We start from the raw sequence: 11,499 nt of genomic DNA, 5'->3' as shown, positions 1-11,499 counted from the left end.
TTGAATATACAAGCAAGGTAACAGCTATAGCTATGAGACTCATATTCTAAATTATATGCCAATCTTACATGTAGAGTTAGATACAGTACAAAGCTGAACGATTCCTTCAGGTAAACTAGTCTTACTTGTATGTAATCTACATCAGCGGCAGGTTTTAGCTCTGAGACTGCAACTGAACCAGATCCTTCAACGATTGCCTGAGCCTGAGTTGGAATCCGGAGGCCGGAATCTTCATCTGATTCAAGCACACATGTAATATGTGTTGTCTTCGTCTTTCCTGTGTTCTGGCAAGCACTGTACACATCATATAAAAATCAGGGCTCCTTAAGAGTAACAAATCCGTAGTAACACCCATAGCTTAATGATCAACAAAACTAGTATACGTATGAGATATGAAATCACCTCCTACAACAAACTCTTCATCATGAATCTCATGTAACACTGAAGGCTCAGAGATACAGATCCAATCACTGAAGTTTTTGATATACACTTCAAATACAAGGAAACCTATAATTAAGTCAGCAATAGCCATTACAAACTGGAGCTGTCACCTAACAACTATCTACCACTGAGATCGAAAACAATGAGAATAGTTAATGCAAAAGAATAATACTTTCATGTAATATCTGTAAATGGGCAAATACAATGGTGGTGATCATGAAACAAAGCATCGGAGAATATTCTCATTGCAGCTGTCCGTTAAAGTCCAATGCTATATGTAGTTTCTTCACGCTTATTATACCCTTACACGTGTCAACATGTCTTCGTGCAACTTTTGCAAAAGATATTATTATCAGACAAGTCAACTTATAGATCCGTTTTCTTACAGAGAGAAGAAACAATCAAAGGTTTTGAAAAGATTTTTACAATCAAAGGTCCCATCTTTTCTTAACTCTGAACATCAAGACTGAGGTTTTGATGTCATCTTGTGGAACTTGGAGCATGAACTGCACTCTCATCTTCATTGGCGTCGCTTTTACTTTTCCATCTTCTTCCCCTACCTGTTGGTTGCAATACCCCCCAAATTTTAGTTTTGCTAACATCCCTAGCAGCTCACACAAGACTACTGAATACACCTAACTCTAAAGCTATAGCTTAAGATCGAGGGTGTCCTTAAGTATTCTATTGTAACACAAAGCAGATGCTATGTCACATTTGGTAGAATTATGTGGTGAATGGTGTATTATATGCTATATACATCATAATCATATGACTCGGTTAGGACTTGAGGGAGAAAAAGGGTTTCACAGATATGAGAAAAGAAGACTAAAGGTTGGTGCCTTTACCCAGAGAGATGCCCAGCCAAGGCGTACATCAGAATCATAGCCAGCTTTGAACTTGTAGTCTTTACCATATGTGCGTTTGTACACTGCACTCCACATGTTTGAATCAAACTTGTACCAGTAGCTGCATACCAAGTCATCGTCATCATATGATATATTTAATATAGCAGATGAGATGGTTCTACAAAAAAGATAGACACACTGAGTCCACTACTAACCTCAACTTATCAGAAGGGCTAAACCGGCGCTTGAATGCAAATGAAACAGCATTTGAAGGAAGGGAGATGGTTGGAATGAAAGACAATGCTTCATCCTGTATATGATAAAAAGATGTCCAGGAAGGGATATCCTATTAGTACATGTACAAGTTATTGTATAATAACACACAATAAGCTTCTTTACAAACAAACCTTATAAGCATATCTCAGCCTCAACTCTTCATCAGTGTAGAGAGCAGAACAAACACCATCCATAGCTCGACGTTTGAGGATCCCGTTAACAGATATTATTCGCTTGCTCTTCTCCTCCTCCTCCACTTCTTTCTCTTGTACTGAAACTTCTCCAAGTGGGAATTTAAGTGTTGCTCTTGGCTACAGGAAGAGAAACCCCGCAAGGCATTACAATTAAACATAACAAGCTGCAAAGTACTAGCAACCACACTCGTGCAAATGGAAAAAACATCCACACACCAAATAGAAGAGGTGTGGTACTCACATAGCCAATAGGAACAGGTGATGAAAGCTCGAGAGAGTAGCCAGGTTCAGCTAGATTTGCCTCCATAGCAACCTCTCCTTGTTGCGCCTGCACAATAGGAAAGGAAACCAAAGTCAACACCTTTCAGTGAAAAAACATATCCACAAATTAAACACAGAAACTGCTGTTCTGTTCCATAGATGACAAATTGCCACCACATGTACACTAACTTTGTCAGTGTAGATTAGCCTCATAAATAATATAGTTAAACGAAACACAGAAACCAAAACCAATGGTACCAATTTCTTATTGAACACACATATACAAAATCAAAAACAGAAACTGCTGTTCTGTTCTATCAATTCAAGGAAAGGAAACCAAAGTCAACACCTTTTGATTTTAATTTTTTTTAAACAAATCCAAAACACAGAAACTGCTGTTCATACCACCGCATCTACTCCCACTTCGTCAATTTAGCCTCATAAAGAAGTGTTTTTTCACTGTCATTAGAGACGTACCTTGACATTATGAAGAGCTCTCAGCTGAAGACGCGGAGAAACATCAACACTGCTCTTAACAAAAGTGTTCTTCTCCTCGACATCGTAGAGAACAGAGACGTATTTGGAAGTGAAAGAGACCTGAGGCTGAGAAACCTCCCGCTGAGCGTTGTTCTGAAACGATAGCTTGAGCTTGGCGAGGTTATCAAAGATCTTACAAGACACTTTGTTGAAGAAGAGGAGACTGTCACTGTCGAATTCAGATGTGAAGCGGAGTTTCGGTCTATTCAGGCTCTTGAGAAGAGGAAAGACGGAGCAAGGTGGTGGTTCAGAGGTTTGTGATTGAAGGGCAGGAGGAGTAGGAGGAGGAGGGGAAGTGGAAAGGGTAGGGCTTTGAGGAGATGGATCCGCCATTGGAGTGGATTTGGAGGAATCTGTGGCGAAGTCGTAACAAGGGAGTCAAGTGTGTAGCTGGAAGCGTTTGAAACGGACGGTTGTTGTTTCTCTCTTTTTTTTTATAAATAAAAAAAAAAATCTATTTAGGACAAATTCCCTCAGTTCCAAAAAAAAAAACAAATGCATGTTACAAATAAAATAAGTGTATAAAAAATATATACTTTTTATATTTTCAGTGAATTTTTATCAACTAATTATAAGACATTGTAAACTTTAAAATCATTAACTACATTTCTAAAATTTTTATTGGTTTAGAATATAAAAAAACATAAATTACAAAAAAACTATTCATTAATAACAAATTTTTAATATATTTCTATAATATTATTTGAGAAATCATTTTTTATATGTCATTTAACTCTCACGATGGTTGATTACACTGATATCCTTAATAAATTAAAATATAACATTTAAATATTATTATTAAATTTTCTATTTAATTTCTTTTTAAAGATTTTCCAAATAACGTATATAATAAAAAGAAACATTTATAAAGTTTAAAAACAAATTTAAAAACAAAAATATATGTATATGCAATATGATTTCATTAAAAAGAAAGTTCACAAAATAGAAATATTTTATTTAAAATATTTTTTAAATAACATAAAATATAATTTTAAAGTAATAAAATATTTATTTATATCTTCTTTTTGTTAGATGAAAAATACATATTCGTATATAATATGATTTCATAAAACAAAATTCACACATATAACTTTGATATTAAGAAAATAAATATTAGTTTTTTAAAACATAAATTTTAAACAATACAAAAGTATATATTTTCAAAGTAATATAAATATTTTATATATCTATCTATTTTCTTAGATGAATAGATAAAACAATTAAGTAATATAGACTAGTTGACAAAAAAAAGTAACATAAACTAATATATTTATAATTGACCAAAAATAGTTTATAATATTATTGAAATGTTTTATTTATTTTCATATATTTAGTTTACTATAATATCTTTCAATTACAGCAAACAAATATATAAATTATATTTTATTTATATTATATGATTTCTATAATTTTATCACACCATTTTATAAATAAAATTAATTTTATTTTACTTAATTATCATATAAATAATTATACTACACTTGGAATTTGAAATATATATATAACTCAATATAATCACAACATGAATCAAATGATTCGACTAATTTAACATATATCTAAAATCAGACAAATATATAATTTTATAATAATAAATTATTTTATAATTTAAATCATAGGATGACTTAAAACATATTAACAAATGAAAATAAAATATTAATCAACTATTACAAGTTTGTTCTTTTGTACAATTTATATATATGCACGAGAATATAGAATATTATCATTATGTAATTATATAATTTAGGATCAGATATTTTTGTTTTTTTGTTTCATTCTAAGCATAATATATTTTAAGTTATACATAATCTTCCTCAAATATATTTATATATCTAATATAATAACCAACGTAAATACAAATAAGAAAATTAATCATAATTTTAATAAATTTAAAATCCCCTATATATTAAAAGAGAAGCATTATAACATTTGGTGTAGCCATGTGTCATCACCACAATGCTTCTTAGAATCTTTAGAGAAATAGGTTAGTCCATATAAATATATAATAAGTTTTTTATTAAATTAACAATAAATTAATTATTAATGCTCTTCAATATTTCCTTAAATAAAATTACGGAATTTCCTAATGTATCTAAAGTATATATATGACAATTAATGATTTGAATAATAAAAATTTGATAAAATAGAATAGAGTATCCTTTATTATTTTTTAAAATAAATTAATAACAAAAATTTAGATTTTTCTGTATGTGTTATATTTTAAATTTTTAAAAATGACTATAAATTACTAAAACTATTAAAAATCTCACATTGAAATTTTTGTGACCATGGTTTAAAGTTTTGTTACGACAAGATACAAATGATTACAAAATCATATAAGTAGTAAATCTTATTAAGAAATATTAAGATTAATATATATATAATTAAATTATATACCATACAAATACATAAATATTTTATGCAAAAAGTATTAAACTGACATGTGTTCAGCCTCATCATAAATTCAAAATAGGAAAATAAATAAAACTTTTATGATATGATATTTACTATAGAAATATTTATGATTGTTCCGTAGATATAATTACTACTCCCTCTGTTTTTTAAAGATCCATGTTCTAGGAAAAAAAATTGTTTTAAAAAGATACATTTTTTACTTTTTCAATGTATTATTTAATGAAAATCTGTTAACTTCAAGAAAATTAATTGTGTTTATTGGATTTTTATTGGTTAAAGATTATGGAAAATTGTTATTCACAAAAATCAATGCATTTTTAATGTGATTTCTTAATATAGTGAAAAGTGTAGAATATGTATTTTTAAAAACAGAGGGAGTATTTCTTTTTCTTTCCTTAAATAAAACCTACGAAATTACCATAAATGACTAATATATATATATATATATATATGACAACTAATGATTTTAATAATAAAGATTTGATAACAATTTATATCTCCTCCATCATTTTTGTTTAATTTTATTATTAAAATAAATTAAACAATTAAATTAGCTATTAAAATTTAGATTTGTTGTATATGTTATATTTTGAATTTAGAAAAATGAAAATAAATGACTAAAACTATTAGAATTATTATGTTAAAATTAATGATCAAGGGATTAACATTTTTATTATAAAAAGATACACATGATTTTGAAACCATATGAGTGAAAACTATTATTTAATAATAAAAAAAAAATATAGATTAAACTATATACCATATAAGATTACATAAATATTTTAATTTCAAAACTTTCAATGAATTTCAAGAACATTTATAAATTATAAACTTATTAAATTTTTCACATTGAAACCGATTAAACTGAAACATGTAAATACTTATATATTTATAACGACACATGAATATCTATTTGTTATATGAGTTGAACTATAATTTTAATTTGTAAATCACTTGAACTATAATTAAGTAACAATTAACTGCAACTGAGACTTCTTATTTTTTAGTCTTTTTTGTTTTATTTTAACATTAACTAAACTGAAGTAAAAATTATAAATTTGATGGACAACAATTAGTTGAAATTTTTTACAACTTTTTTATCTTTAAATAAACAGAGTTGTATTCAATCGAAGACATATTAATTTGATGAACACTAAATATGAAAGAATAGAAAAAAGTTTCTTTCATGCTTCTGTTTTTTTTTCAAAATTTAGAGCTTTGATATTAATTCTAGATTTAATTATTTTATTAGATGATAGAAGCATTTTTTTGTTTTTATTCTTTTATTTAAATATATAATATATTTTAGTTAAATGACTTTTTGACAACATGACTTTAAAATTCGTATAACATATAATATGATCTCAAACTAAATAATTATGTTTTTGGTATAAAACCGAATAAACTGAAAATAACGATATATAAACCAAATCAAACCGAAGTAAATATGGATTTAGAATAGTAGTTATATTTTACTAACCGAAATACCAAAAAAACCGAACCTAACCAAAACCAACCCGATATCCGGATTGAACACCCATAATCCAAATGAAACCGAACTATTGTTTCATTCTCCAAAACATATTAAAAATAACAACTTCATCCCGCGCAAGGCGCGGGTCTTATCCTAGTAGAAATATTATAGTTGAATTTAGAGTAATAGATACAATCCAATATACTCAAATGATAAATAAAATTTTAAAATAAATCGACTTTACCAACTTGATATAACATATCTAATATCTAAAATGATATGTCTTAAGTACTAAAATATTATTAAAATAAATTTTGCATATGAATTATAAAAATAACTAGATTTTGATCCGCACGTCCGTGCGGGTGTATTTTTCAAAAATGTGTTACTATTCATTTTTCATTTCACTATTTACGGTTGAGAAAAGAAACTGAATCCGAACAACCAAACCGATCCTGATCTAAAAAGTAGTACCAAACCCGAACTGAAATTGATTAAATATTCTAATTATTCAAAATTTTAGTATTTAGAGAACCGAAACCTAATCCAATCCAAACCGAAGTATTTCGCATATTCGAATATGTGTACCCGAACGTCCACGTCTAGTCACTATGATATATCATATATGTATCATCATATAACTAATCATATTTTATATGTACCATAAGTAATCATATAATTAATAGTTACTTATAATTTAATCGAATTCTTGATATAAATCAATTTTAGATTATTATTTTGATTTGAAATATGTATATCAAGTAACATAATCCCATTACTTTTTAATATAATGTAGTGGACTTCCAATTCTTTTAATAACATAAGCCTATTACTTTTTTTTCTTAATATACTGTTATTCATATTTCCAAACAGTATTATATTTTTTATATTGTCATTTATGTTTTCAAACAATTTTTAAAGTTACTTATAATTTAATAAGATATATATGAAAGTGTTCAGTTTAGATATGAAAAATGAAATTTTAAGTTTGTTACCAATTTTTCCCCAATTTTATTTATAATAAATATTACCAAATATTTAACATGTATTTTTTTCTTAATATATTGGAAAGTAATTAAGTGAATGATGAGAATATGGAAGGCTATTCTTAGAATCACGTGTGCACAAAACAAATTCTTACAATCACGTTTAAATATCAGTTCAGATATTTGGTAAGATTACATAATCTTAGTTTAAATAATATTGATACATTAGAAAACGAAATCTGTTAAAATAAATTTAGTTTTAATTAAGTCAATTAAATTTGGATGGTTTAGGAATATAATTAAATGATAAAAATCCAGTGGCAACCTGTTGTAAATAATGAGAAAAAGTAAGGGTTATTTCTCATTTGTACTTCAGTTTTAATATAATAGATTTAAAATTAAAAGTAAATATTAATTAATATTTAAATCACCTAGTTTTATTAATATATGTGAAATTGTTTAAAATTTGTATTATTTTAAAATAGAAGGAGTAATAAACAGCTTAGCTGTGTCTTTCATTTTCTTTTCCAACGTGCAGACTGCGAAAACCTCCACCAATCTCTCTCCCCCGATTTATCCATGGCAGAAGAGGCAGTCGAAGTGAGAATCCGATCTCTCTCCTTCTTCTTCCCAAGAACCAGAAGCATCACCTCTCAGCCTCTCCAATGATATCTCATTCGCATCTCCTCTCTTTCTTCCCAACAACACTCCTCACCAAACCTTCTCTCGCCTCGTCCTCTCCTTCCCTCTCCTTTCCTTCTCTCTCCTCCTCCATCTCCATCTCCATGTCCTCTTCTTTCTCTCCCAATCCCACCACCACCATTTCTCCTCTCTCCCTCTCCCTCTCCCTCTCCGATCCCGATCCATCCAACTCAATCCCTCCTCCTCCTCCTCCTCCACTCAGAATCGCCATCATCGGATTCGGCAACTACGGCCAATTCCTCGCCGAAACCCTACTCTCCCAAGGCCACACCCTCCTCGCCCACTCCCGCTCCGACCACTCCGCCGCCGCCACCCGCCTCGGCGTCTCCTTCTTCACCACAGATCTCCACGACCTCTGCGAACGCCACCCCGACGTCGTCCTCCTCTGCACCTCCATCCTCTCCACCGAGTCCCTCCTCAAAACCCTCCCCTTCCAGAGTCTCCGCCGCAACACCCTCTTCGTCGACGTCCTCTCCGTCAAAGACTTCGCCAAATCCCTCCTCCTCCGATACGTCCCCCAACACTTCGACATCCTCTGCACCCACCCCATGTTCGGCCCCCAGAGCGCGGGCTCCAACCACGGATCGTGGCGAGGTCTCCGCTTCGTCTACGACAGGGTCAGGTATTAGAGTATAGACGGTTATTACTACCGGTTATGTGTGGTTAATATCGGTTAAGTACAATAATAGATTCATATAAATAAGTGATATGATTGTAACAGAATACAATTTGAGAATTGAATAACAAACTTTCTCTCTGCGCTTGACCTCGTTCACATGATCTAATATCAGGATCGGTGGTGAAGATAATAGATCCAGAGTCTCGAGGTGCGAGAGTTTCCTCGGCGTGTTCGAGAGGCAAGGATGCGAGATGGTGGAGATGAGCTGCGCAGATCACGACCGCTACGCCGCGGGGTCGCAGTTCATAACGCATACGGTTGGTAGGGTTCTGGAGACGCTGAAGCTGGAGTCGACTCCGATCAACACTAGAGGGTACGAGGCGTTGCTTGGTTTGGCTGAGAATACACGTGGCGATAGCTTTGATCTGTACTACGGGTTGTTTGTTTATAATAACAACTCTTTGGAGATGTTGGAGAGGTTGGATTTGGCTTTTGAGTCGTTGCGTAAAGAGCTCTTCGGTCGGCTTCACGGTGTCGTGAGGAAGCAGTTGTTTGAAGGGGAGACACAGAAAGCTTCTTTGGATATGATCAGATCAAAAGACGTTGCTGCTGCTGCTTCCAAGTATGAATATAATAACACTGATGATGATAGTTGGAGGCTTCTTAAGATCGGTATAGTCGGGTTTGGGAATTTCGGACAGTTTCTAGCGAAAACGATGGTCAAGCAGGGCCACGCTGTGTTGGCTTATTCAAGAACGGACTACACCGACGCAGCTGCGGAGCTTGGCGTCTCGTATTTTTCGGACATTGATGATATGTTTGAAGAGCATCCCGAAGTTGTTCTTTTATGTACGTCGATCCTTTCGACTGAGAAAGTTCTCAAGTCGCTCTCGTTTCAGAGACTGAAGAGGAGCACGCTTTTTGTGGACGTGCTTTCTGTAAAAGAGTTCCCGAGGAATGCCTTCCTTCAAACCCTCCCGCGAGATTTTGATATTCTGTGTACGCATCCCATGTTTGGTCCGGAGAGCGGTAAAAATGGATGGGAAGGTCTTTCCTTTGTGTTTGATAAGGTTAGGATCGGGGCGGATGATAGAAGAGCGTCTAGGTGTGATAGTTTTCTCGATATTTTTGCGCGTGAGGGATGTTCTATGGTTGAGATGTCGTGTGCCGAGCATGATTGGCATGCGGCTGGATCGCAGTTTATCACACACACGGTGGGAAGGGTTCTGGAGAAGCTGGGGTTGGAATCTACTCCTGTCGATACCAAGGGCTATGAGACTTTGTTAAAACTGGTGGAGAATACTGCTGGTGACAGCTTTGATCTTTACTATGGACTGTTTTTATACAATCCTAATGCGATGGAGCAGCTTGAGAGGTTCGGTTTTGCTTTCGAATCATTGAAGAAACAGCTCTTTGGACGACTGCACGGTCTTCTGCATAAGCAGCTGTTTGGAAATGATAAGGAGACTCAAATCATGTTGGAGACGACTGGTTAGTCGACTTTCAGATGAGCTAATTTTCCTGAACCATCTTCGGTAAACTATAAAATTACTTTTAAGTTAATGTTCTCTCAGTTTGGCTCCTTGACTTTACCTCCATCTTGATGCCTTAAGTTCGAAACTGGTGTTCTTACTTGGGAGTGTTTTAAAAGGCTTTGGTGACTATAAGTCTATAAGCTTTTCTTGTAGCTTTGTTTGACCGTGTATTGGTCTGTTGTATCTTTTGTCATTGGAGGTGGATTCGCGGTTCCAACCAGTTTCAACTTTCAAGTTTCTAAACACTTAAACAGATATTACATGCAAACAAAAGTTTGGGTTTGTAAAAAAATATGGAGTTTAAGCTACTTCACCTGTCTGGTTACTTTCACACGTGGTAAAGAAGAGGTTTAAATATATAAAAGTTATACTAATACACTAAACGCAAACGATAAATAAATTAGAAGACAAAGAAAAAGAAATATAAAATTGATTTTTCCTTTTTTTTGGGAAGTACTGTAGTAGTTGTAAACATTTTAAGTGTGTAAAAACAATTCATATAACACTTGCAATATTACATTGATTATATTCACAATATACAAATTACGAATGATCTAATCTATTTACGAAATGAGGATCCAAAAGGTGCGTGAAAATCTATGAAATATGCCAATAAAATTTTGTAAAAACCAATAGGATTTCACTGGGTTTTTTCTCTCAACTATTTTGTTCCAAAAAAATATTTAAATTTTAAAACCTTTAAATAAATACAATAATTAATTTTTTTATAAAATAAAGATTTTTATTTATAGTATTAAAATTGTATTAATATCATTTTAATTTCTAAGGATAAAATATTAAATTTAGTTAGTATTAATTATATACGATTATATTGTGGGTCGGGTTAATGTTAGTAATTTTATGATTATAGAGTTTTATAAATTATGACATGGAACTTGCATAGATTCCGTTTATTAGACAATTTCATAGTTTAAGTTTTATTTCACTTTATTTTAAGTTAGATTAAATGTGTTAAAGCAAGATTCCTTGCATCGTTTTGGTTGGTCAATATACATATACATAAAGTAACAACGATTTTAAGTAATAATATATTGATCCTAAAATATTTCGGATTTCTGAATGGTTTAAAATGAACAGTTGATTGATTGAATAGTATGATAAATTTTACTTTTAAAAAAAAATCAAATAAGAAAATGGCATATCAGTGTAAATAATTTTAAAAGATAAAAACAAAATCTTACGATAGATTCTGATTT

At 31.7% G+C, this 11,499-nt stretch overlaps 2 protein-coding genes across 2 annotated transcripts; one reads left to right on the top strand and one right to left on the bottom strand.

Annotated features, from left to right (window-relative positions):
• Positions 1-773: 773 nt before the first annotated feature.
• On the bottom strand, positions 774-3,041 carry LOC108847553 (outer envelope pore protein 37, chloroplastic). The gene is made up of 6 exons (XM_018620819.2): positions 2,495-3,041; positions 1,998-2,084; positions 1,694-1,873; positions 1,502-1,596; positions 1,287-1,407; positions 774-1,001 (listed from the first exon to the last, which is right to left on the bottom strand). Exons 1-6 carry the CDS (start codon positions 2,885-2,887, stop codon positions 870-872), a joined length of 1,008 nt encoding a protein of 335 aa, XP_018476321.1. The 5' UTR covers positions 2,888-3,041; the 3' UTR covers positions 774-869.
• Positions 3,042-7,925: 4,884 nt separating this feature from the next.
• Positions 7,926-10,502, top strand: LOC108847856 (arogenate dehydrogenase 1, chloroplastic). Its single transcript, XM_018621216.2, has 2 exons — positions 7,926-8,750; positions 8,920-10,502. The coding sequence occupies exons 1-2, from the start codon at positions 8,092-8,094 to the stop codon at positions 10,241-10,243; spliced, it is 1,983 nt and encodes a 660-aa protein (XP_018476718.1). The 5' UTR covers positions 7,926-8,091; the 3' UTR covers positions 10,244-10,502.
• Positions 10,503-11,499: the final 997 nt, after the last annotated feature.

This window comes from Raphanus sativus, chromosome 3 (genome assembly GCF_000801105.2).
Source record: "Raphanus sativus cultivar WK10039 chromosome 3, ASM80110v3, whole genome shotgun sequence".
Lineage (NCBI taxonomy): Eukaryota > Viridiplantae > Streptophyta > Magnoliopsida > Brassicales > Brassicaceae > Raphanus > Raphanus sativus.
Note: the sequence above shows the minus strand (reverse complement) of the source record. Positions and strands in the feature narration are given on the sequence as shown.